This window comes from Podarcis filfolensis, assembly GCF_964270895.1.
Source record: "Podarcis filfolensis genome assembly, chromosome: 8".
In the NCBI taxonomy this organism is placed as follows: Eukaryota; Metazoa; Chordata; class Lepidosauria; order Squamata; family Lacertidae; genus Podarcis; species Podarcis filfolensis.
The window spans coordinates 86,042,908-86,069,495 of record NC_139611.1 but is presented as its reverse complement, the minus strand read 5'-3'; the positions used below and the strand labels follow the sequence as shown (position 1 = coordinate 86,069,495).

The 26,588-nt window shown below is 47.9% G+C and overlaps 1 protein-coding gene across 1 annotated transcript; it reads right to left on the bottom strand.

The window, feature by feature from the left end:
- Positions 1-82: 82 nt before the first annotated feature.
- Positions 83-24,966, bottom strand: LOC310768109 (uncharacterized protein). The gene is made up of 18 exons (XM_083625819.1): positions 24,615-24,966; positions 23,119-23,281; positions 21,741-21,890; positions 20,184-20,344; positions 18,236-18,412; positions 17,936-18,077; positions 15,198-15,385; positions 14,761-14,902; positions 13,100-13,284; positions 8,016-8,435; positions 6,876-7,038; positions 5,881-6,030; positions 4,922-5,082; positions 3,184-3,360; positions 2,821-2,962; positions 2,473-2,660; positions 475-616; positions 83-384 (listed from the first exon to the last, which is right to left on the bottom strand). The coding sequence occupies exons 1-18, from the start codon at positions 24,792-24,794 to the stop codon at positions 203-205; spliced, it is 3,213 nt and encodes a 1,070-aa protein (XP_083481945.1). The 5' UTR covers positions 24,795-24,966; the 3' UTR covers positions 83-202.
- Between the last annotated feature and the right edge of the window lie 1,622 nt (positions 24,967-26,588).

Sequence of the window (26,588 nt, the reverse complement as noted above, 5' to 3'; positions counted from 1 at the left end):
GGGACCCTGTGTGATCACCACAGGAGGGTCAACCCCTTTGTGAGTTCAAGAACTCCCCAACTTGTTTATGATACAATACGATACGATACGATATCTTTATTGTCATTGTCCCATGCAGAACAATGAAATTGAAAAACTACATAAAACTACTACAAAACTACATAAAACATTCAAAAAACCCTAAAAACTCTAAAACCCCTTTTTAGAGGGGAATGGCACACATGTCATATAAACGTGGGATGGTGACAAAGCCAACCAGCATGGGAGAGATGTCGATCTGTTCAGAAGGGATGGGGGATTTGAAGCGGAAGTTCTGCAGGATGCTGGTGAAGATGAGGAAGAGCTCCTTCCGGGCTAGTTGTTCCCCCAAGCAATAGCGCTTCCCTAGGAAAGAGGAGGAAGGTGAATACAAGCTTTCAGGGTGCTGTTATAGATGGTTTAGGAGTGCTTGGGAAAGGAAGGGGACTGACTCACCAACAGAGAAAGGCATAAAAGCCTCATTCTTCTTGAACTGCCCTTTCTCATCCAGGAAATGTTGGGGGTCAAACACGTCTGGTCTTGCAAAGTGTTGGGCGTCTCTCAGCACAGACCCGAGCATGGGAAACACTTCAGTCCCCTGAACAAGAAAGGGAGAGAAATGAGAAGATACGGGAGAAATGGGAGATTCTTCTGGAGGGCAAGAAATCATTCTGAGATTTGAGGCTGCATATTCCACTCTCCAACACCAGACTGTTAAAGTTTGTGGGTCGTAAACCCTTTGACCCATGGAGTCTGCTGCAACGGCACTGCAATAAATCTGATTTATTGGCACTCCGACAAACTTCAATGGTGCCCACACACTTCCACTCGTGCGCTGCCTCTCTTCTCAGTTGTCGGATAGTAGCAGAGTTCACATGCAGCGTAAAATGGCTTTGTCTGTGTCTGCGTGGTGTCTTCAGTAACTCAGCTCGACTCAGTGCTTCTAATCTATCACTCTTTCTTTTGTTGTTGTTGTTGTTGTTGTTTAGTCGTTTAGAGAGCCAGTGTGGTGTAGTGGTTAAGAGCGATAGACTCGTAATCTGGGGAACCGGGTTCGCGTCTCCGCTCCTCCACCTGCAGCTGCTGGGTGACCTTGGGCCAGTCACACTTCTCTGAAGTCTCTCAGCCCCACTCACCTCACAGAGTGTTTGTTGTGGGGGAGGAAGGGAAAGGAGAATGTTAGCCGCTTTGAGACTCCTTCGGGTAGTGATAAAGCGGGATATCAAATCCAAACTCTTCTTCTTCTTCTTCTTAGTCGTTTAGTCATGTCCGACTCTTCGTGACCCCCTGGACCAGAGCATGCCAGGCACTCCTGTCTTCCACTGCCTCCCGCAGTTTGGTCAAACTCATGCTGGTAGCTTCGAGAACACTGTCCAACCATCTCGTCCTCTGTCGTCCCCTTCTCCTTGTGCCCTCCATCTTTCCCAACGTCAGGGTCTTTTCCAGGGAGTCTTCTCTTCTCATGAGGTGGCCAAAGTCTTGGAGCCTCAGCTTCACGATCTGTCCTTCCAGGGAGCACTCAGGGCTGATTTCCTTCAGAATGGAGAGGTTTGTTCTTCTTGCAGTCCATGGGACTCTCAAGAGTCTCCTCCAGCACCATAATTCAAAAGCATCACTTCTTCGGCGATAAGCCTTCTTTATGGTCCAGCTCTCGCTTCCATACATCACTACTGGGAAAACCATAGCTTTGACTATACGGACCTTTGTTGGCAAGGTGATGTCTCTGCTTTTTAAGATGCTGTCTAGGTTTGTCATTGCTTTTCTCTTTATTTAGAAGCATACAAAAAACAGAAAATAAAAACCTACGGAATCTAGCTGCATGTTCGCAGCTTTCTGTCTCTAACAAAAATGAAACTACCTTGCTCACCTTCTCATACAGACTGCTCTCTGCAGCCCCCAGAGAGCATAGATCAAAGGAAAAATGCCCGCATCATGTGGGCAGTGCACCCAGTTAATAAAAACGCTTCCTGGAGTGTTAACCGTCCAGAACCACAACACCATTGGTGTTGTGGCCAGCTCTGAAGCACAGGAGCTTTTCATAGCCCTGCCCACCGCAGAAAGTCCACAGCAATCCATCGCTTTAGATCAGGCACCCCCAACCTGCGGCCCTCCAGATGTTTTGGCCTACAACTCCCATGATCCCTAGCTAACAGGACCAGTGGTCAGAGATGATGGGAACTGTAGTCCCCAGAGGAGCCCATGTGGTCCTTCTGCTGGCATATCTGCACAGCGCTGTCCTTGCAGCTGCCTTGCTCCTCCTGCTAAGTAAGCCACAGCGATGCCAGAAAAACAAGGGAATACTGCCAGGCCTCCCCAGCATCCACACCTCTGTCTCCCTGATTGTTATCATTCAGAGAGTAAGGACAGGTGGAACAGATGTGTTTGGGGAACTTCACTGAGCCACAAACTATATCTGGAAGGGTGGAGTCTAAGGAATTAATAGAACCACAATACCTTGGGAACGGTGTATCCCCGGAACTGGGTATCACGGGTCACACATCTTGCTACTCCCGAGGGGAACATGTTAGTGAATCTCTGGATCTCATGGATCACAGCATCCGTGTAGGGCATCAGGGGACGGTCATCCATGTTGGGAGTGCGACTGGAGCCAATCACCCGTTCAATCTCTTTGTGGACTTTCTCTGTTGAGAAATCAGCAGAATGAGACCAAAAGTGTTATTTGCACCTTCCAGGGAGCTAAAGAAGGATCCCAGCTCATAGCTGGGAAAGCATAGAGAGACCCTCCCATAGAAAGGCAAGGACACATCTCTCCACCCTATTTTCTCCCCCTTCCGCAGTCACCTTCAACCTCTGGGTATTTCAGCAGAAGCAGGAAGCCATAGCGCAAGGTGGTGCTGACCGTTTCTGTGCCAGCGAAGAAAATGGTGAGGGTCGTCATAACAAGGTTCTTTAGGAAGAACTCTGTATTTGTGTTTTCCTTCTCCTAGCCAGAAGGAAAATGGTAAAGGAGGTTAAAATCTGGTTTTCAGATGTCTTCAAAGTTTGTTCTCTACTACTGATTGGCTGAGCTGCAGTGATGTCATGATTAAACCAATGAGAGTGAAGGGACAGTTGAGTAGTGTTGAAAAGGTGGCTTGGTTTCAGGGACCCTAGTTTCCTTCCAGAAAAAAAATATTCATATTTCTTAGAATAAAATCGCCATACCTGCTGCATTTTCACCAGGAAGCAGTCAATGAAATCCCGAGGGGCGTTGGGGTCCAGGGTCTCCTCTTGGGCTTTCGCCTTCCGCGTGATGAACTTCTCCAACCCTAAGAGCTGCTTGAAGGCTTCATGTTGTGGGCCAGGGAGGTACTGCATGACGCCCGAGAACATGTCGTAGAGCTGTTTGTGTTGGTTTCAGAGGGGAGAGAAAACAGATATTGAACAAAGTGAAGCTGAGGTGAAGGAAGTCACTATGTTTTATCCAGAGCATGATGATTTCTAAATCTTTTTACCTCTGGGTGAAATTTTGCCACTCAGGATTGTGAATGGGGTGTTTCTGGAGAACAGGAAGGGAGAATTTACCATATTTTTTGCTCTATAAGACTCACTTTTTCCCTCCTAAAAAGTAAGGGGAAATGTGTGTGCGTCTTATGGAGCGAATGCAGGCTGCACAGCTATCCCAGAAACCAGAACAGCAAGAGGGATTGCTGCTTTCGCTGCGCAGCGATCCCTCTTGCTGTTCTGGCTTCTGAGATTCAGAATCTTTTTTTTCTTGTTTTCCTCCTCCAAAAACTAGCTGCGTCTTGTGGTCTGGTGCATCTTATAGAGTGAAAAATACGGTGCCTTTATGAATAATAATGGAACAAGTGCAGTGGATTATTGTCTCACAGATAAGAAGGCCTTTCAATCAATCAAAGTTTTAACTTCTACAAAACTGCTGCCAAAGGGCGGGGGGGAGCGGTTGAGAGTGCTTTCAGCTGCAACACGACTCTGTGGGACGAAGCTTCGAGCTGCCTACTGTCAGCAGGAGATTCTCAACTAAAAATATTCAAGCCGAAATGAAAGGGTAAGAAGAATTTGGCATCTTCTACCATTTTGATTGAAGAATCAGATTGGATTTAATTAGACGGAATTCAGGTTAAAACAGGAGGTCCACCCTTCGATTTCTGGATAAATTAAGGTTACGTGCAGAAAAGCTGCAAGTAGGAGACCTTATTTTATTAAAAACCTGTGGACAAGTACCTGCTGATGGGCCACCAAAACCCATACTTTTTCTGATTGTCAGTATCAGGAGATTTTAAAAGTGGCTATGATGCTGTGTTGAGAGACAGAAAAGGGAAGGTGGTTCCAGATTCCTGGGAGCGTCAGGGAGCCCTAACGCCACTCTCTCAAACCTTTTGTTTACGGCTATGGAAAGGAAAGTTCTTAACAACTGAACTTTATTCATAATTGCATATAATCACTAATGGATTACAGCCATAATTCGGGTTGAAGTTGCTTCAGGTTGAGCGTTTTCGAGTTGCGCTCCGCGGCAACCCGGAAGTAATGGAACACGTTACTTCTGGGTTTTGCTGCTCGCGCATGCACAGATGGTCAAAATGACATCACACGCATGAGCGGAAGTGGGGAATCGCGACCCACGCACATGCAGACGCGGGTTGCGTTCGCTTCAGGATGCGAATGGGGCTCCGGAATGGATCCTGTTCGTATCCAGAGGTACCACTGTACAAAATTGGGAGTTTAATTTTGTACTGTGTTGAGGAACCCAGCAGGAAGGTTGTATTGGGAAAATTGTATTGGGCAACTCCATTCAGCCTTGAACATGATCTGGCTCCTTAGTGGAAACAATGACTCCAATTTCTCCTGGACTGGTCCTGCATGCCATGCCTTGAGGAGATTCATTGAAACGACATTATTCACACACTCACAAAGGAAGTCCTTCCCGTCCCCTCTAATTTACCTGTCCCCAAGAGGTGCAAGTGAACTGTAAGCTACCCAGCATCATGTTCAGCAAGGAGTGGAACTCCTGGTCTTCGTATTCAAAGCGGTCGCCAAAGGTGATGGAGCTGATGATGTTGGACACCGTGCGGCTCAGGGTGTAGGTGGGGTCAAAGGGTGCACCTAGAAAGAGAGACCCCCCAAGTCACTCAACCCTGGAACATGTCAAGAAGAGACTTTGCAAACCAGTCCAGTCTTGGCTCACATTATTCATTTGACCCACTACTCCATTTTCTTCATAAGCCTCAACTTCCTGGGTGACAGCCTGAGCAAGTTCATATATATATATATATATATAATTGATTTTAACATATAAATTATAAAATGTACCACAAAACTTATACAATCTTTTTAGACTTCCATCAATACCTCTGATGATCCACCATTTTAACCACTTCTTATGCATTTCTTAACTTTATATTGCCTTTACATCTCTTAACAAATCATCCTTCCCCTTCTCCATTTTTACAATACTTCCAATAATACTCCTCACAGAACTTCTTGCAAACCTACAAACGTCGTCTGATCTTCACAAATACTTTTTAAATAGTCCGTAAATTTACTCCAGTCTTCCGTGAATTTCTGGTCCCGCCGGTTTCAAATCCTTCCTGTTAGTTTATCTAGTTCTGCATAGTCCATTAACTTCATCCTCCATTCTTCAATTGTAGGTAATTCTTCTTGCTTCCATTTTTGGGTCAATAAGAGCAAGTTCTCTTTTAGAGGACAAAACTTCTTGGTAATGTGTTTAGCTTAGGCAAAGTTTTCTTTGCACATAACCACAAATAAATCAAAAGCAGCCGTGAGAACATTCAGTATAAAGCCTTCAAATGCCCAGTTAACATCCAACGGTTTCTAACCCATTAAGCAATATTTATTGACCCATTAAGCAGCATATCTTGAAGATGTCAAAACTGAGCTCACTTTTTGTTGCCCTCAGCGATTCCAGCAGGAAGTGGGTCTCCTCCAGGATCCGCTCTTCGACGGATCTCTTTCCCATCCCAAAATTCCTCAGCGTCGTGATGGAGAATCGGCGTAGCTGTTTGGACCGTTCCCCGTTGCTGAAGCCAAGCCCTGAGAAGCAGAGGAGGAGGAGGAAGGAGGAGGAAGAGGAGCCAGAGGGGGTGCAGTGAATGAGAATGTGGATGGAACCACACAGTGATGAAGAGTGGCCCCACAAAAAAAAACCTTCACCTTCTTAATTTTTTCCTGACTTTTAAAATTGTGATTGCAGGAGATGGAAGAACATTGTAAGTGCCCGGGTTCCCTCTCATAGGGTGTGTGTGTGTGTGTGTGTGTGTGTGTGTGTGTGTGCCTGTTGTTTTGTGTAGAGAGGCTTGTGGTCTTTAAGAACAGATGGGGAGGTGAGGACTCAATAGTCTTGAAAAATCACTCTCTCTCAGCCTCAGCAAAATGGGTATAAAAAATCTACTTCATAGGAGTATGGAAAGGGCCATTGGCAGTGCTACTTTATAATAATAATAATAATAATAATAATAATAATAATAATAATAATAATAATTTTATTTATACCCCGCCCTCCCCAGGCAAGACCGGGCTCAGGGCGGCTAACAACCAATAATAAAAATAAGTTGATTAAAATACAACTTTAAAAACAAGATTAAAATACAACATTAAAACATTAAGATGCAGCCTCTTCACAGGAGGAGAGAGGAAAAAAGAAAGAGGAGGGAATCAAACTGATTCTAAGCCAAAGGCCAGGTGGAACAACTCTGTCTTACAGGCTCTGCGGAAAGAAATCAGATCCCGCAGGGCCCTGGTCTCATGAGGCAGAGCGTTCCACCAGGCCGGAGCCAGTAATAATAATAATAATAATAATAATAATAATAATAATAATAATAATTTATTATTTGAAAAGGCCCTGGCTCTGGCCAAGGATGGCCCAAGAAGAGACTAACCGTAACCCCGGAAAAGCCAGTCAAACGTGGCTTGCTCTCCACGGCCACCGAACTCTTCAGCCTGGTCCACCAGGGCCTCCTTCACGGCATCGTATCCACACAAGACCACAACACGGCGGGGCCCTAAGTGGATGGTGAAGACAGGACCATATTTCTCACGGATCTGTGAAAAGAGGAGGAGGGCATTGTGTGAGGTGATGGAACAGATGAAGAGATGGAGCAAATACATAGACTAGTTTTTAGGAAGACAAGGAAGCTTGTTGTTGTTTAGTCGTGTCCGACTCTTCGTGACCCCATGGACCAGAGCACACCAGGCACTCCTGTCTTCCACTGCCTCCTGGCCAGTCTTTTGAAATGAGGCAATCTTACTCTGCGATGTATCTTCCCTTAGACAGAAGTCCACTTCCTGGCTCATTGTTCCCTTTCCTTGAGGCACCTTGATCCAGGGAGCTCAGTCTGCTCAGCCTTTCCTGCCTTCCTGACATATCTTGCCCCCTCTTTCACCAACACTTGATAGACAGTGTTTTTGAATTCTGGTGCTGGAGGAGACTCTTGAGAGTCCCATGGGCTGCAAGAAGATCAAACCTCTCCATTCTGAAGGAAATCAGCCCTGAGTGCTCCCTGGAAGGACAGATCCTGAAGCTGAGGCTCCAAGACTTTGGCCACCTCAGGAGAAGAGAAGACTCCCTGGAAAAGACCCTGATGTTGGGAAAGATGGAGGGCACAAGGAGAAGGGGCCGACAGGGGGAGAGATGGTGGGACAGTGTTCTTGAAGCTACAAACATGAGTCTGACCAAACTGCGGGAGGCAGTGGAAGACAGGAGTGCCTGGCGTGCTCTGGTCCATGGGGTCACAAAGAGTCGGACATGACTAAACGACTAAACAACAACAACAGTCTATGCTTGATGAGCCGCTTGGGACACAAGAAGCGAACCTTCTAACGTCTGGTTGAGGAATGTGCACTTGGAGCGTTCCTGCACTGCAGGGGTTGGGCTACGTGACCCCTGGGGTCCCCTCCTTCCGCACTTCTAGGCTTCCAAGTCCCGGAGTGGCTTGCAAAACTATTGAGGGCGCTTGGCACTTGGCCAGGAGGTGAGAGGGAAGACGGCTGGATGGACGGACAGGCGTCCAGAGACTTACCTTCATCAGCGACTGATACATGTCTTTTGTGTTGACTTGCAGCAGGTTCCCAATGAAGGGCAGCGGAGTCGGTCCAGGCGGCAGCTTCTCTTTCTTCTTCCATGCCGAGAGGAGCAGCAAGCAGAAGAGGAAGGAGGCCAACAGGAGGGTCCATGGGTCCAGGAGGTCCATGGGGAGGCTGCAGTGGTAGCCTGCAGATGAGGAGCAGAGGAAGAGTGCTCCTAGCATTGACTTGGGGGAGGGACTGCTAGGCCTGGGAATATTTCCCTCCCCGTCAGGCCCGCAGGGAGGGCGTTGGTTGCTCCTGGATCTTCCGCAGATTTGTTCACTGTTATGGCCTGGGATTCGGACTCGGAGGCTGAACCTGACCCTGCACAGGATTCCCCGACTCCAGAACCAGCTGAGCCGGGGCTGGAGCATGAGCCTGAAGGGTCCTCACCTGTGCTGGATCCTCAGGTGCAGGCATCAGCTGAGTCTGCTCTGGCTCCTGAGGGGATGGAGGACCCTTTGCCTGCAAGTGCTCCACTCTCAGCCCCGTCAGAGGAAGCTGAGGTTGCCTTTGGGTCCGGTAACCCTCCAGCCTCTCCTGAGCTGCAGAGGCTCAGGGCAAAGAGGCGGAGGGAACTAAGTTCCCGCAGGAGGAGTGCTCGCCTCCAGGCCAGGAGAGGCAAGTCACCAGAGGATCGGGGCCGCCCTATGCCTTGAGGGAGATAAAAGCCGGCCAGCCCCAGTCCCAAGTTGCGGGAGCAACATTGTTGGTTGCTAGTTCCTGCCTGAACCCTGTCCTGCTTTCCTGCCTGACCCGCCCTGGCTCCCTGCTTGCAAGCCTGTTCCTGACTTCACCCGGCTCCCTGCCCTGCGCCCAGCTTCAGCTATAATTATTATTATTATTATTATTATTATTAATTATTATTAATTATTATTAATTATTTATACCCCGCCCATCTGGCTGAGTTTCCCCAGCCACTCTGGGCGGCTTCCAGTTGAATGTTAAAAACAATACATCATTAAATATTAAAAACTTCCCTAAACAGGGCTGCCTTCAGGTGTCTTTTAAAGATAAGATGGCTACTTATTTCCTTCACATCTGAAGGGAGGGCGTTCTCGTTGCACCTTTGACCACGGACCAGACTTGAACCTCACCTCTCGGGTAACCCATGGGACCAGCACATTCACATTTATATTATCCCTTCCTGCCAAGTCCATTTTTTAAAATAATTAAAGGCTATGTGGCATAGTGGTTAGAGTGTTGGAGAATGAGCTAGAAGAGGTCAAATCGCCACCACTCGGCCACGACGCTCACTGGGTGTGACCTTGGGGGGCCAGTCACAGCCTCTCAGCCCAGCCTACCTTGCAGGAGTGTTGTAAAAGTAAAATGGGGAGGAAGAGAGCCCTGTGTAGCTCCTGGAGGCCTTTAGAGGAAAATGTGACAAGGAAATGTCATAAAGGATAGAGAAAGAAATAACCTTTTTGCTGCAGTCCATTTATGCCCCACACCCAAGCTCTTCCTGAGGTTTCCAGGATGGTTGCCACTTTCCTTAAAATCTCTGGTTGCCAAGCTTTCATAAGGGTAAGGGGTAAAGAGACCCCTAGCCATTAGGTCCAGTCGTGGCCGACTCTGGGGTTGCAGCGCTCATCTCGCTTTATTGGCCGAGGGAGCCGGCGTACAGCTTCCGGGTCATGTGACCAGCATGACTAAGCCGCTTCTGGCGAACCAGAGCAGCGCACGGAAACGCCGTTTACCTTCCCGCCGGAGCAGTACCTATTTATCTACTTGCACTTTGATGTGCTTTTGAACTGCTAGGTGGGCAGGAGCAGGGACCGAGCAACGGGAGCTCACCCCGTCGCGGGGATTCGAACCACCGACCTTCTGATTGGCAGGTCCTAGGCTCTGTGGTCTAACCCACAGTGCCACCCGCGTCCCTCAAGCTTTCATATCCCCCCCTAAAATGTCCGGGGGGAGGGGTAGGAGAGAGACGCAGCTCAATAGGGAGATTGGCATGGACATATAGCCACACTGGCCGTTCGGTGTCCAAACTCCTTGTTCCCTGATCCTGGTTAAGATAAAAAACGAGGACTCCCTCCCATCCACCACAGCTCAAAGGTCTTGCAAACACCCCATCCCTACCTTGGTCAGCCACTCAGTCTGTCCTGCTCCCTTCTCAAACTCCTAGCTGCACACAGGTCCACACCCTTTGCAGTGTCTTACTGAGTTACCCAGAAGGGGGAAACAGTGGAGGAGGAGGAGAGACCTGGAATTGTCCTTAAACCACACCCACAGTTGCAGCCATGAACCAAGCCACCCTCCAAGTGTCCCTATTTTCCAGGGACAGCCCCAGATTTACAGAAGCCGGATTTACAGAAGCCAGATTTACAGAAGCTGGGACCATCTCTGGAAAATAGGAATTGGGGTTCTATATAGCCTTAAATGAGCCAGATGTATGGGTGTTCCTTGCACCAGAGGAGTACCATGTTCCTGCTTTATCAGTGGGAGATAAATATTTTGAAAGCTTTGCTTGTTTGGCTTGCTTAACTTGTTCCACTCTTTTTTGCATTCTTGCGGCCACCCCTATCTGGAAAAACACTGTGACATGTGACACACTCTTTGCAAACTAGTCTAAATTAATTAGAAAGGCTTCAAGGGCAGGCGAAATTTGGATTTCTGTCCCTCCATAAAATATTGATGCAATGAGTTAAAACCAATTAACACAAAGTTAAAACGAACTGAAAACTTGAGAGCTGCAGAACGACCAAGATGAGTCTCCTCTTTGCCAGCCGGTAGCCCTGCTTTGCTTTTATTACATGTACAAAGGCAACATCTTTCTCAAGAAAACCTTTCTCTACAGCCTGGAACGGACCACTGATCATTAGGTCCAGTCGTGGCTGACTCTGGGGTTGCGGCGCTCATCTCGCTTTATTGGCCGAGGGAGCCGGAGTACAGCTTCCAGGTCATGTGGCCACCATGACTAAGTAGCTATATGTAAATACATAATGCCACTAAATTAAATTTCCCTCACCCATATGTAAGAAGGTGTATAAATATTTTTCATGCAATATTCTTTGCTGCATATTCTTTTTTTAACTACAGGGTGTTATAAGAATTCTAAGGTCTCAAATATAAATTAAATATATGGGGCAAACACATACATAAGTATATAAACCATGTGTCTGAAATAGTACAGGAGAGCAATCCTGAAGCCATTTTGACTCTCCCAAGTTGACCCTCAAATATTTCTCTGCAAGGAGAAAAGAAATGGGAAATCCTCCCCATTGTCTTTTGCTGACAAATCCTCTCTTAAGGGCACATTTGTGTATGAATAATAGGGTGAGCTGTGACCTGGATTCAGGAACTAAACCATCACAAAAGAATTCCCAGGCCACCCAAGAAAAGCAATCAGTGACCATTATCAGGTATCCTGGACAAACATGATTTCTGCTGTAGACTGCCTCCTTCTGTTATGTATATACTTATGCTGTTTTGGGGGGTGATCTTAGGCTACAGGGTGGGCAATTTCAAAAGTCAGTATAAGGGCTTGCACACCATTCTTCTGGATTCTCTCCTCCTTTCTGCATGTGGTGAGTGGGGACCCTGTTGCAACAGTTCCTTTAATAAATATCAGGCTTACTAGCCATTTTGCTTTTCAATATACTCTGTTTGGTTTCTGTTGGTTTTCTCCTACTGATGGGGAACTCACTTAAGGACTCTATACGGGCTCTTGGATACCCCATAAGGGAAAACGAGCAGTTTTTTTTTTCTTATAACAGTTTGGCGAGCCAGCCAGAAGTTTCGGTTGAGCGGATTCTGGGAGCGAGGAATTAGATACATTCATTTTTGCAAACGTTTATTTTTTCAATAAATGTGCAATTCATTGTGGCTGTTTTGAAACCCCTTGTGCTATTCATCTGCCTATCCATCCATTCAACCTCTATTGGCATAATTTGTATTTTTACTTTCCATAGTGGGTTGCGTGGCAAGTTCCCGCCTCCCACCAGTGGTAATAACAACACATGACACCATAATTAAGGTTAATGGGCTAAAATTGGCCACAACTTTATTGGTTACAGGTAAGAGCGGTATTGGCTTAGGCATTGGTTCTGTCATTCTATCTGGCTTCAGCCTGATGGCATGAAGACCGGCACGGGTTAACACCAGCAGGGGGAGTCCTGCTGATGCACATCAACTAGGTAACTCCCCCGGGGTCACCGCTTGGGGGCGTGCTTTAGGCCCTGACCTCCATAGGCTTCGGACGAGGCAACGCCCCCCCGGAATCCTTTACCAGACTACCCTTCAATATTTGGGGGAGGTGATGGCGCTCCCCCAAACTCATCCACATAACAATACCCCTACCAATGCCTAAACCAGGGAAGTTGTGACGATTTGCTACAAGGTAGGCGAAAAACCAAATGGCCGGTGCCAATTTGCCAAGTGGAAAAAATTCCTACCAGGCCCCTTAACGGCGACCAACCGAGGTCCATAGCAAGGTCAGAAGGAAACCTTGAAGGGCGGGCAGGTGGGAAAACCAGTCAGCTGAGAGGTCTGAAAGAGGGCGATCCCCGGGCCGCGCTTGCCTTAAATGGGGCAAGCCACACTCTCCGAGCCAGCCGATTGGCTGGCTCAGGGGATGACGCGGCCCGAGGATTCCCCAGATCACGCGGGGCTGCAAGCCAGCCACTGTGAGCGTGAAGCCCACAACACCACCTCCTCCCAAGGTCAGAAGTGGCTTTGTGCAAACCAATATTCTAATGACAGGGCAGGGGACACAGGGGATGAGTCCATGGAGCCAAGAGGGAGGTCCTCCAGAAAAGCTTGGCAACCATTGATTTAAACAGAAATGCAGCCCATCTCATCCTAGCAGGGAAAGGGACTGTGGCCAGGTGAGTTGGGTGCTTGTTCTGCCTGCTGCCCAAAAGGGGTGACCTCAAGGCCTCCACTGTCTTCCTTTCTTCTGATGGTGCTGCTCCTCCTTGCATGGGCAGGCCTTCAAATAGAGGACTGTCCTACATGGCCAATCTCTCAGGAGTGCAGAGGTACTGAGAGAGAAACCGAGATCTTCTTACGCCGCAACACAGGAAGGGAGAGATCAGTGTTGACGCCAGGACGCTGACAGCTGGTATTTTGGGGGCACCTTCCCAACGCCCACGGCCACCGGTGCGAGGCTGATCTGGCTGGGGGGCACAGGGGACTGGAGGGTGAAGGCCTGCAGGATGGTGGTGAAGAAGAGGAACAGCTCCATGCGGGCCAACCCTTCGCCCATGCAGATACGCTTCCCTGCCAAGAGAGAAACGCAAAATCTGTCGGGCAGTGTCAAGGGACAGGAAGAGGAATCGAGACGCGAAGTGCAGTCAGCTTTTATTCGCAACAGCTAAATATAACAGAGTTCATCTGGGCTAATCTGTCCTAGTTGAAGATGTTGTTGCGATTGTTGTCTGGTCCCTCCTTCCCTCTCTAGTCCTCTCCCTCTGGACTCCTCCCAAGCAGACGTAAATGGCGCTGAGGGCGAGGAAACCCCCTCTGGGCCTGCAGGCCCCATTGCGCAGCAACGTGCAAGGTTCTTCATGATCTGGGTGTCAGTGGAGGAGGAGAGCTAGCTGGAGGGCTGTCTGGCTGCTGTGCTGAAACCTACCCAATTAAGCCGATAAAAAACTCAGTAGGTGCAAGATGTAGTGGGAACAATTATTGATAGGCACCGATAGCTTACGGCGTATAGGCAGCAAAAGAAAGTCTTAAGGAGCTGTTGCCTGCAAGGATGGTCTAGAAGAGTCAAGGTGTCCTTGTGTGCTATTATAGGTAAAAGGTAAAGGATCCCTGTACGGTTAAGTCCAGTCAAAGGCGACTATGGGGTTGCGGCGCTCATCTCGCTTTCAGGCCGAGGGAGCCGGCGTTTGACCACAGACAGCTTTCCGGGTCATGTGGCCAGCAGGACTAAACCGCTACTGGCGCAACAGGACACCGTGACAGAAACCATCCTCTGATGTAAAGAGCATACACTTTTTAAAAAAATAAAAAATAAAAACTTCAAAGGGGGGGGATACACCGTTTACCTTCCCGCCACAGCGCTACCTATTTATCTACTTGCACTTTGACGTGCTTTTGAACTGCTAGGTTGGCAGGAGCAGGGACAGAGCAACAGGAGCTCACCTCGGCGCGGTGATTCAAACCGCTGACCTTCTGGTCGGCAAGCCCAAGAGGCTTAGTGGTTTATACCACAGCACCACCCGCGTCCCTTATGCTATTATAACATACATTTAAACAGTACCTCCTCCATGAGAGGTCTAGAGGGTTGCAGCATGGAAACAGGCCTTTTCTGCAGTGGCTCCCCATTTGTGGGATGCTTATAAATTATAAATCTTTAGGTGCCAGGCATAATTGTTCCTCTTTAAACATGCCTTTGGCCTCTAACTGTCTGTGGCCCCTTGGGGGGGGGGGGTTGTAATGTATTCTTTTAATGGGGCATGCACCAACAGGTTGATAAGTGGTCACCCCAGCCCCTCTCCCACGCTGTCCTTGGCAGGTATAATGCAGGAGAGCCCTGCAGGATCAGGCCCCCCCCAGCCCTACACCCTGTTCTCCCAGTGGCCCCCGGATGCCTGCGAGAAGCCAAGACAAGCAGGACCTGAGCAGAGGTTCCTTTCTCTGACCCTCCAGAGAAGGATGGCCCAAAAATGAATCTCATAGGAGAGAGACAACCCACCAACCCCACTCCCCTCCCATTGGAAGGGAAGGAGCCCCTCCTCCCCCACGTACCTGCTGAGAAAGGCATGAAGGCCTCCACCTTCTTGAAGCAGCCTTGGCTATCCAAGAATCTCCCTGGGTCAAACTCTTGAGGGTTGCAGTGCTCCTCTGAGTCATAGTGAACGCTGCTCAGCAAAGGATAGATGTAGGTGCCCTGGGAGAATAGTATTTGTATATATTAAACCAAAAAAACCCATAAGAAGCCCCTGGCTGCTGGATCAGGCCAAAGGGGGGGCACTTCTGCTCCAGCAGCCTGTTCTCACCGTGGCCAAATACCCCCTTAGGAGCCCAGGAGTCTAGACGGACTTGACCTGGAAGTGGGGGGCACTGAGCTCAAATCCTTTCCCCACCCCACCCCACCCTAGGAGTCTCACACCAATTGCTTTGAGGGCCCAAAGGCTGGATCCTGGCCCCTCTGTCCTTGCTGAGGGGCCTGCTGGGAATCTTACCTTGGGGATGACGTATCCCTTGAAGTTGATGTCTTTGGTGGCAGCGTGCGGAAGACTCATGGGTAAGATATCGCTGACCCTCTGGATCTCGTGCAAGACAGCTTCCATGTAAGGCATTTTGTTCCTGTCCTCAGTAGCTGGGATCCGGTCCCTCCCAATCACTCGATCGATTTCCTCATGGAGTTTTTCTTGGGGGGAAAGAGAGCGGTTGGGCTGAGATTCCTGCATTACAGAGGGCTGGACAAAATGACCTTTTGGATACCTTCCAACTCTGCCATTCTGTGATTCTATGACTGAGCACCTGTTCACAATCAGAATCATAGAATCATAGAGTTGGAAGAGACCACAAGGGCCATCGAGTCCAACCCCCTGCCAAGCAGGAAACACCATCAGAGCACTCCTGACATATGGTTGTCAAGTCTCTGCTGAAAGACCTCCAAAGAAGGAGACTCCACCACATTCCTTGGCAGCAAATTCCACTGTCAAACAGCTTTTACTGTCAGGAAGTTCTTCCTAATGTTTAGGTGGAATCTTCTTTCTTGTAGTTTGGATCCATTGCTCCGAGTCTGCTTCTCTGGAGCAGCAGAAAGCAACCTTTCTCCCTCCTCTATGTAACATCCTTTTATATATTTGAACATGGCTATCATATCACCCCTTAACCTCCTCTTCTCCAGGCTAAATATGCCCAGCTCCCTTAGCCGTTCCTCATAAGGCATTGTTTCCAGGCCTTTGACCATTTTGGTTGCCCTCCTCTGGACACGTTCCAGTTTGTCAGTGTCCTTCTTGAACTGTGGTGCCCAGAACTGGACACAGTACTCCAGGTGAGGTCTGACCAGAGCAGAATACAGTGGCACTATTACTTCCCTTGATCTAGATGCTATACTCCTATTGATGCAGCCCAGAATTGCATTGGCTTTTTTAGCTGCCGCGTCACACTGTTGGCTCATGTCAAGTTTGTGGTCAACCAAGACTCCTAGATCCTTTTCACATGTACTGCTCTCAAGCCAGGTGTCACCCATCTTGTATTTGTGCCTCTCATTTTTTTTTGCCCAAGTGCAATACTTTACATTTCTCCCTATTAAAATTCATCTTGTTTGTTTTGGCCCAGTTCTCTAATCTGTCAAGGTCGTTTTGAAGTGTGATCCTGTCCTCTGGGGTGTTAGCCACCCCTCCCAGTTTGGTATCATCTGCAAATTTGATCAGGATGCCCTTGAGTCCATCATCCAAGTCGTTGATAAAGATGTTGAATAAGACCGGGCCCAAGACAGAACCCTGTGGCACCCCACTAGTCACTCTTCTCCAGGATGAAGAGGAACCATTGATCAGGATAGGACTGTTTCCAGCACCCAAAAACAGCAACTTAAAATTTTGGGGGAAGGCCGTGATGCGACATTATATGTTGAGTGCCAACTGGCTTCAGTGGCAAGGAGTGCCTTTTGCCATCCATGACTGGCCCTCCAGCTATGGCCATTTCTGGACTGGAGTAGCCTATTCCCAAGTGCCCCCGTCTCCAACCCCGCTCTCTCTCTCGGAGCTCTTTTCAAGAGAGCGGGAGCGGGAGAGTCGCTCCAGGCCCCCACAGGAACACCAGGTCCTCGGGACGCTCAATCCAATATTTTTTTCGGGGTACCACGACCCTCTAGTGGTCTCCCCCAACCTCCAAAGCACCAGTGCCCTTTCAGATGAAAGAGCTCCCGTCCGCCATAACGGGCGACCAACCGGAAGTCCAGCTATGGCCATTTCTGGACTGGGGTAGCCTGGACACACATCTACATGCCCTGTTAATCTCACATCTTGACTACTGCAGTCAGTTCTAGTTCCCTTGCGGGTGGAAAATGCCTATAATTTATTTATTTAATTATTTTGCCGCTAGGAACCAAAGGAGGGGAGAGGGTTTAAATCACAGAAGAAGAAGAGTGTTAGTGGAACAGTCTCCCCCATAGGTTGTGAACTCTCCTTCCTTGAAGAAGAAGAGTTTGGATTAGATATCCCGCTTTATCACTACCTTAAGGAGTCTCAAAGCAGCTCACAATCTCCTTTCTCTTCCTCCCCCACATCAAACACTCTGTGAGGTGAGTGGGGCTGAGAGACTTCAGAGAAGTGTGACTAGCCCAAGGTCACCCAGCAGCTGCATGTGGAGGAGTGGGGAATCAAACCCGGTTCACCAGATTACAAGTCCACCGCTCTTAACCACTACACCACACTCATAGTTGTTGAGTTGGAAGGGATCCTGAGGGTCATGTAGTCCAGCCCCCGGCTCTTGTGCTCCAATCCTCTTTGCAGGTTTCCCACTGTGAAAAGAGGAGGCTGGACTAGATGGGCCCCCTTTGGCTTGACCCAGCAGAGACCTATAAAGGCCTTTTCAGAAAGACAGAATGACAGACCAGTGTGAAGATGTTGAGCTTTCTCAAATATATAAACAATCCACACGCCCCCTCTGTGGGGACATGAGCCCTTAGGGTCTGTGCTGCTGCCTTCCATCGTCAGCTTGTTCTGCCCCTGTAGCAATTCATGTGTTTGTCGCATGTTGGAGGGATGTTTCCTCCTTCTGCCCTCACCTTGAATCTGTGAGTACTCCCAACAACCTTGTCCACCTCTGGTCCCTACCCAACACTCTTCTCTCACCTGCGGCTCCCAGAAGCTGTCAGCATGCGACAGTGGACACACCCTGGGAACAGCCTGGTCTGTAGCTGTAGAAGCTCAGGTGATTCTCATAGGTTCCCTCCTTCTGCCCTCACCTTGAATCTGTGGGTACTTCAGCATGGTGAGGAATCCATATCTCAGGGTGGTGCCAATCGTCTCCGTCCCAGCGAAGAACAAGTTGAAGGTGGACATGACCAAATTCTCCATGCAAAATTCAGAAGCCGGGTTATTCTTTTCCTGCCAAGAGATCGAGGTCAGCTATGATGCCTGCACTGAAAGGGGGGGTCAGACTAGATGCCACTTGGGGTCCCTTCCAATTCCACAATTCTCTGAAACCTGCAGACAGCACGTTTTTTGGGGGGCAGATGATGGAGATGAGGAAGTTCATTCCTTACCTGATCCATCTTAACTAAGAAGCAGTCAATGTAGTTGTGGGGGTCAGAGGGATCCAGAGAGGCCTGCTGCATCTTGATCCTCTCCTCTATGAAGCGGATGATCCCCTGGGAACATTTGCTGCCCGCGTGGTGGGATCCGGGGATCTTCTCCATGATCTCCGGGAAAATATTGTACAGCTGAGGGGGAAGAAGATGGGGAGCAATGGAAGGGCGTTACCACATTTGGCTAACTTTAGGTTGTGCCTCTTGCAAACTCAGATTCCACAAAAAGGCAAGTGTTGAGGCTCATGCCTGCCTGGAAACCTTGACTCTTAAAAAACAAAAATGACCTTAACAGATTGGAGAACTGGACGCAAGCTAACAAAATGATTCTCAATAGGGAGAAATGTAAGGTTCTGCACTTAAGCAGGAAGAACCAGATGCACAAATAAAGGATGGGGGACACCTGGCTTACTAGCAGCACATGTGGAAAGTATCTAGGGGTCTTGGTGGACCACAAGCTGAACATGAGTCAACAGTGTGATGCAGCAGCAAAAAATGCTAATGCTATTTTAGGTTGCATCAACAGAAGTTTAGTGTCCAGATCAAGGGAAGTAATAGTCCCACTGTCTTCTGCCTTAGTCAGGTCACACTTGGAATATTGTGTCCAATTAAGGGTAATACAATTTAAGAAAGATGTTGACAAGCTGGAACGTGTGCAGAGGAGGGCAACCAAGATGATCAAGGGTCAGGAAGCTAAGCCTTATGAGGAATGGTTGAAGGAGCTGGGTATGCCTAGCCTGGAAAAGAGAAGACTGAGAGGAGATATGAGACCCATCTTCAAATATCTTAAAGGTTGTCACATGGAAGATGGTGCAAGCTTGTTTTCTCCTGCTCTGGAGGGTAGGACTCGAACCAATGGCTTCAAGTTACAAGAAAGGAGATTCTGACTAAACATTCGGGGGGGAACTTCCTGACACTAAGAGCTGTTCAGCAGTGGAGCAGACCCCCACGAGAGGCGGTGAACTCTCCTTCCTTGGAGGTTTTAAAGCAGAAATTGGATGGCCACCTGTCAGGGATGCTTTAGCTGGGATTCCTGCAATGCAGGGGGTTGGACTAGATGACCCTTGGGTCCCTTCCAGCTCTAAGATTCTTTGATTCTGTGACACTATGGAGGAACCTGTTTGACTAAAAGATCTTATTTGACTCAATGCTTACCTTCCAAACCTTACTGAAAGACACCGAAATACCTAGAGACCTTAACAGAAAATGCAAACCATCCCTTTTGTTTTCATATGTTATTTTGTTAGTTTCTGTTTGCCACTGTGCAGCTGCTTAGAGTCACAAGACTCTGTTTACATTCCAGAGACATTCCAGGCTATTGGAAGTCTCACGGGAGATGGGAGACGGATGTGACGTTACTGGTTTCCTGCTCCTTTGTTTCAGTTGCTCTCTGCTCTCACAGAGAGAGGATGTGTTTTCTGTCTGTGTAGTAAGAAATAAAGCATAGCGATGTAGCCATAAATCTCATCACTTCCGTGTGCTGCTTTGATTCTCTGCTGAAGGGGAATGTGCCTGGAGCCTCATCAAAGGCTCTGGTTGTTAATCACGTCAGAGGGCGATTCCGGAAGATGAGCTTTATCAGCTTGGTCGAACGCAGATTCTGACATATTTATGGTTGGTTTGTTGTTGTATATGAGTGTTTCGAATTGTTGCAATGCAAAATAATAAATAAAGAACGTAAAAATAATAATGGCGATGATGGCACACACGGGAGTGGAATACTTTTATTGTTTAATAAGTATTCATTTGCAAAGAGAACCGCTGGAACTGGGCTGCATCTTTGCCCTTTTGCCCTTCCAGACTGTGACACTTTACGGTTTGAATTTTTTATTCTTTGCTTTTTAAAAAACGATAGTGATAATAATCAAGGTGTAGAGATATTGGGGGGTTCTCCGTCCGCCCTCACCTGAGACGGGGGCAGGCTGCCCACGCGGAACCGTTCTGTGATCAGGTTGTTCAAAGTGAGGAATTTCTCGTCGTCGTACTGGAACCTATTCCCAAAGACGATGGAGCAGATGATGTTGGAGACAGCTCGGCTGAGGATGAAGGTGGGGTCAAAGGGCGTCCCTAGTGGGGAGAGACAGAAAGCAGGAGGGAAGAAAGAGTTTGTTTGTTTGTTTGTTTGTTTGTTTGTATTTTTCATTTTCATTTTCACACTTGAAACAGTAATCCAAATACAAAATACAAATACGGTCCACGCAATTCATGTTGACTTCCCTCCCAACTCCTTCCACGGTTTATTTTGTTAACTTCTTTTCCACTACATATTATAATTTGTAGTCCCCATTTCTTTCTTTTTTTTCTTTTCTTTTTTCTCAATATCTCTAACTGCTGAATTTACTCTTTTACTGTTAACCTTTTAATACGTTTGCAATGAGTTTCCAGTTAATCTACAAAACATTTCCATTCTTCTTCTAATACTTTCGTGTCCTGATTTCTTATCTTATTTCCCAATCATGCCATTTCTATGTTGTTGTTTAGTCATTTAGTCGTGTCCAACACTTCGTGACCCCATGGACCAGAGCATGCCAGGCACTCCTGTCTTCCACTGCCTCCCACAGTTTGGCCAAATTCATGCTGGTAGCTTCGAGAACACTGTCCAACCATCTCGTCCTCTGTTGTCCCCTTTTCCTTGTGCCCTCCATCTTTCCCAGCATCAGGGTCTTTTCCAGGGAGTCTTCTCTTCTCATGAGGTGGCCAAAGTCTTGGAGCCTCAGCTTCAGGATCTGTCCTTCCAGTGAGCACTCAGGGCTGATTTCCTTCAGAATGGAGAGGTTTGATCTTCTTGCAGTCCATGGGACTCTCAAGAGCACCAGAATTCAAAAGCATCAATTCTTCGGTGATCAGCCTTCTTTATGGTCCAGCTCCATGGACAAAGACAACAAGCCATTTCTATATATTCTACTAACTTCGTCTGGCCATTCCTCCTTGTTGGTATCATATATATGCCATACGAGCTGCTACAAGAAAGAGTCTGTGTTTCGCAAGAGCACAGAATGGCTATGCCAGCCTCTCAAGTGCAGACCAAGCACCACAGAGTCTTTTAGAGGCAACCAAACTTTATCAGGGATGCAGGTGGTGCTGTGGTCTAAACCACTGAGCCTCTTGGGCTTGCCAATCAGAAGGTCGGCAGTTCGAATCCCCGCGACGGGGTGAGCTCCCGTTGCTCTGTCCCTGCTCCTGCCAACCTAGCAGTTCGAAAGCACAAAGTGCAAGTAGATAAATAGGTATCACTCCGGCAGGAAGGTAAACACCATTTCTGTGCGCTGCTCTGGTTTCAGTGTTCCGTTACTCCAGAAGCGGCTTAGTCATGCTGGCCACATGACCCGGAAAAACTTTCTGTGGACAAACACTGGCTCCCTCGGGCTGTAAAGCGAGATGAGCACTGCAACCCCAGAGTCATCTGCAACTGGACCTAACTGTCAGGGGTGCTTTACCCTTACCTTTAATCTTTATGACCTACCTTGTGTCTTATGGAACTCCTCTGCCAAGCACTGAGCCTCCTCCTGGATCCGCTCCTCGATGGACCGTTTCCCCATCCCAAAATTCCTCAAGGTGGTGAGGCTGAACCTCCGAAGCTGCCTCCACCGATCGCCGTTGGCAAAGACCACGCCTGGCCAAGCAATATTATTATTGTTTGTTTGTATGTATGTGTGTATGTATGTATGGACCTAAAAGCACCACTGAGCTGTTATTATATAAGTCATTGGTTCCTTTTTTTTTCTGGGGACCACCCCCTTGGTTCCACAAACTCATCCCTATCACCCTCTCCCCTCCCCTATAATTTATTTGAAATATTTATTTGTTTGTCAGATTTATATATTAGATCTATTGGAATAGCGGTTTGTGCAACCCATTAAGCAACATAATTACACAGTGATATTCAAGGCAGCAGCAATTCATTTCACATTTGTTCAAAACCTGATTAGAACTGCTCATTACTATGAATTCCACAAAATTGCGGAACTTCATCCAGCAACACCAGTGCCCTAATCCTGCCACCCCTTGTCTCTTAGCACCTTTCCAGGTGATCCCAATAGCCCCCCCCCCAGTAGACACTACCACCCACTTTAGGGACCCCGATGTAATCCATCAGCCTCTCAAGTTAACATGAACTCCTTGGAAGAGGCCCAGTGATAGAGAAAGCAGTAATTTTCCAATAAAGCTTGTCTCTTCAACATTCATCATTTTAAACATCGGCCAAGAAACATGTTACAAAAGTGAATATACAGGTGTAAAGTGTGCAAATATTTGTGAAACTTGACATATAAAAATGAAGGACACGGGTGGCGCTGTGGGTTAAACCACAGAGCCTAGGACTTGCCAATCAGAAGGTCGGCGGTTCGAATCCCCGCGACTGAATGAGCTCCCATTGCTCGGTCCCTGCTCCTGCCAACCTAGCAGTTCGAAAGCACGTCAAAGTGCAAGTAGATAAATAGGTACCGCTCCGGCGGGAAGGTAAACGGCGTTTCCGTCCGCTCCTCTGGTCCGCCAGAAGCGGCTTAGTCATGCTGGCCACATGGCCCGGAAGCTGTACGCCGGCTCCCTCGGCCAATAAAGCGAGATGAGCGATGCAACCCCAGAGTCGGCCACAACTGGACCTAATGGTCAGGGGTCCCCCTGCCTTTACCTTAACATATAAAAATATGATTATTGATTATCAATATTAATCACCTGCCCTTCACTCTAAGGGGAATAAACGTTCATGGTTACCTTCACACACACAAAATAATAATTTTCAAACCCATGTACTATGCCCTCCAACAGGTCAGTAGAGTGATGGAGAAATGGGCTGAGCTGCGCCCCAAGCCCCCTTTCCCCTCAAGGATGGACCCCCTCACCGTGTTCATTGAAATCCTTGGAGAAGGACGGCAGCTGCCCTCTGCCGCTGAAGTCCTCTGCCTGGTCCACCAGGGCTTCCTTCACCGCCTTGTAGCCGCACAAGACCACAACTCGCTGCAGCCCCAGGTAGACGGTGAAGACCGAGCCATAGGCCTCGCTCAGCTGCCAGGAGAAGAGCGTCAGTCCCTTTTGAAGGAACCTTTCCCTGCCCCCTCAGGTTGGCACAGGTGTGCACAGGTGAGGGGGGGACCGGGCAGGAAGGGAGCCTCACAAGGATGGGCAAGGGGAGAAACGGGCAGGAGCTCTGGGGGAAAGACAGGAAGTGCTCCTCCCCAATGCCTTCCTACTACGAGGCACTTAGCCAATGCTCCTCAGGATTCAACACACTTCTGCTTTGCTTTAAGGTATACTTTCCTCCCCCTGCTCCCACTTCTAGTGTGGGTTCATGGCAAAATTGGTGTGCCCACATTTAAATGGGGAATCTTTCACCTTTCAGATCAAAGATGTGGGTATTGTAAGAGTTTCTGCCTGCTTAAATTGTAGGGTTTTTTTTTTTTTGTGTGTGTGTGTGTGTGTGTGTGTGTGTGTGTGTGTGTAGCAGCATTTATATATTCTATCATTTCTATTTCACATAGCAAACCAAGTTTTCTGTATTCTTTTGGTGTGAGAAGTCTTCGTGGGCATAAGTTTAAGGGTCAACACACATTCAAAGACCAGTGTGCATTGTAACCAGGACCAGATTTAGGTTTGATGAGGCCCTAAGCTACTGAAGGTAATGGGGCCCTTTAAATGTTCAGCTGTCCTTTGTTGTTGCTGTTTTTTGAGTTGAATATATGCTATATGGCAATTTATGGACCTAATAGGTATCTAAAGCCATTTGCACATAACAGTCCATGCAGAATGCAGGCACCCTATATATAGAAATGAGCAAATCAGTGATATTTGAGGGAGCAGGCTAGCAGGCGGGGCCCATGACTTACATCACAGGAGCCCACACAACACAAAACACTGTTGCTGTATGCAGGTTTTATTTTATTTGTTGTTTATCTTATATTTTGGAAATGTACATCCAGGTGTTTTTTTCCTTTAAATTTTTTTTGGGGGGCCCTAAGCTAGAGCTTGTTTAGCTTATACATAAATCTGGCACTGATTATAACATCAGCAAAAGATCCTAAATTTCTCAGCAGTGGGTATATGAGCTTGCATGAATACTGGCTGAGAACATCTGAGTCCATACACTTGTAACAGACCTGTGAATATCAGGTTTTGGAGGACAATAGAAGGAAGGCTATTGTCTTCAGGCCCTGCCTGAGGACATCCCAAAGGCCCCTGTCTGTTCACTGTGGTGGGCTAGAGGAACCCCCTTTGGACAGATCCAGCAAGTCTTTTCTGATGCTCTTGCATTCCTACAAAGACGGATCCCCAATCTGCTGATAGGCTTCCAATCTCCTCTGGCTTACCTTGCAGCTCGGTAGGGAGGTGAAAGGAGACTCACCTTCTCCAGGGACTTGATCATGTTATTTGGGTCCAGTCGGAGAAAGTTCCCCAGGATGGGGAGCGGGGTGGGTCCAGGGGGCAGACGGCCTTTGCCGCCTTTGCCCTTCCATGCCAAGCCCAGGAATAAGACGCCACAGATGCAAAGGAGCAGGAAGAGAGTCCCAGAGAGCAGCTCCATGGAGGACCCTGACCAAGAGATGCCCCCTCTGGACTATGGGGAGGCGCCGAGAGCCGCAGCTGGACTTATAAGGGTGGCTGGGGAACACCAAACTTTCCACATTGGTTATCCAGTAACTCCTGGTCCTCCGACCCCTTTCCAAGCCAGCTGGGTGGACTTTGCCATTTCCAGTCAAGAAGTTAATCTGTTAATTTACCAAGGATTACATGATAACCATAAAAAGGGCATTTCATTGCAAATGTTGGACAGGGTACTGGGGACAAATCAGAGAGCGGCTCATTAAGGTGGAGGGTGAATTGCCTTTTTGATGCTATGATCAAACCTCTCCATTCTTAAGGAAATCAGCCCTGAGTGCTCACTGGAAGGACAGATCCTGAAGCTGAGGCTCCAAGACTTTGGCCACCTCATGAGAAGAGAAGACTCCCTGGAAAAGACCCTGATGTTGGGAAAGATTGAGGGCACAAGGAGAAGGGGATGACGGAGGACGAGATGGTTGGACAGTGTTATCAAACAAGCATGAGTTTGATCAAACTGCGGGAGGCAGTGGAAGACAGGAGGGCCTGGCGTGCTCTGGTCCAGAGGGTCACGAAGAGTCGGACACCACTAAACGACTAAACAACAACAAATACATGTTTATGTTTTGCAGAGCAGGGCAAATAGGCAATCCCATTTAAAGAACAACTGTGGAGGCTTGCAAGAAAATGTTTTGATGTTTCCTCCACCTGCCTTTCCAGGCTCACATCCGCACCATGCGTCTTAATTTCTATGTTTCCACTTTAAATGGCCATGGCTTTCCCCCATTGAAACGTGGGAAGTGTAGTCTGTTTCAGTGTGCTGAGAGGTGTTCAGAGACCCTCCCTATTCGCCTCCCAGAGCTACAGTTCCCTGAGAAGATGAACTCTGTTTATTTCCTACAAATTCCTGTTTGTTTGCTGTGTCCCTCAGTGGTTATAGTGTCAGAGTAGAACCTGGGAAAGACCAGGGTTCAAATTCCCCCCACCCCGGCCCTGAAGCTCATTTGGGTGCCCTTGGGCTAGTCAGTCACTCTCAGCCTAACCTACCTCGCAAGGTTGTTGTTGTGGAGATTAAATAGGGAGGGAAATATCTATGTACGCTACCTTTTTCAAAATTACTATTTTTATTGAAAGAATTTCAATTATAAGGGGGGGGGAGTGTTACAAAGTTGGGGAGAGGGGAAAGTGAGGGGGGAGAACAAAGATGTTTATAAGAAAGAGGGAGGGAAAAAAGAGAATATACAAAAATGCTATGTAATATACTCCACCTTGGGCTCCTTGGAGGAAAAGGTGGAATAAATATGTTATAAGAAAAAACTGCTCCTTTATGGGGTATCCAAGAGCCATATAGAGTCCTTATGTAGGTTCTCTATCAGTAGGAGAAAATAACAGAAGCCAACCCGGAAGTATTGAGAAGCAAAACAGCTAGTAAGCATGATCTATATTAAACTGTTGCAACAGGGTGCTCACCCCCCACACACACACACAGAGGAGGAAGGAGGACCCCAGAACATTGGTGTGGAAGCTCTTATATAGACTTTTGAAATTGCCTAACCTGTAGCTCAAGGCTACATCATACATACATCACATAAGAGGCAGTCTACCACAGAATCCTGTCTGGTGGGAAACCTGTTAATGGGTTTACCTGCACAGCCTGGCCATTCTTTTGTGATGGTAAATACTTAATTCCTGAGTCCAGGTCACAGGCTCGCCCTATTCATACCCAAATGTGCCCTTCAGGCAGGATTTGTGAGCACAGAGACAATGGGGAGGCTTTTCC

Bases quoted from the DNA above. Each gene is read 5' to 3' on its own strand.
- LOC310768109 (XM_083625819.1), bottom strand. From the start codon at position 24,794: ATGGAGCTGCTCTCTGGGACTCTCTTCCTGCTCCTTTGCATCTGTGGC. The intron at 3,361-4,921 runs GTAAATTAGAGG...CAACACAAACAG, and splicing joins CTTGCACCTCTTGGGGACAG to CTCTACGACATGTTCTCGGG. The intron at 617-2,472 runs GTATTGTGGTTC...TTTCTTGTTCAG, and splicing joins GGGGATACACCGTTCCCAAG to GGGACTGAAGTGTTTCCCAT.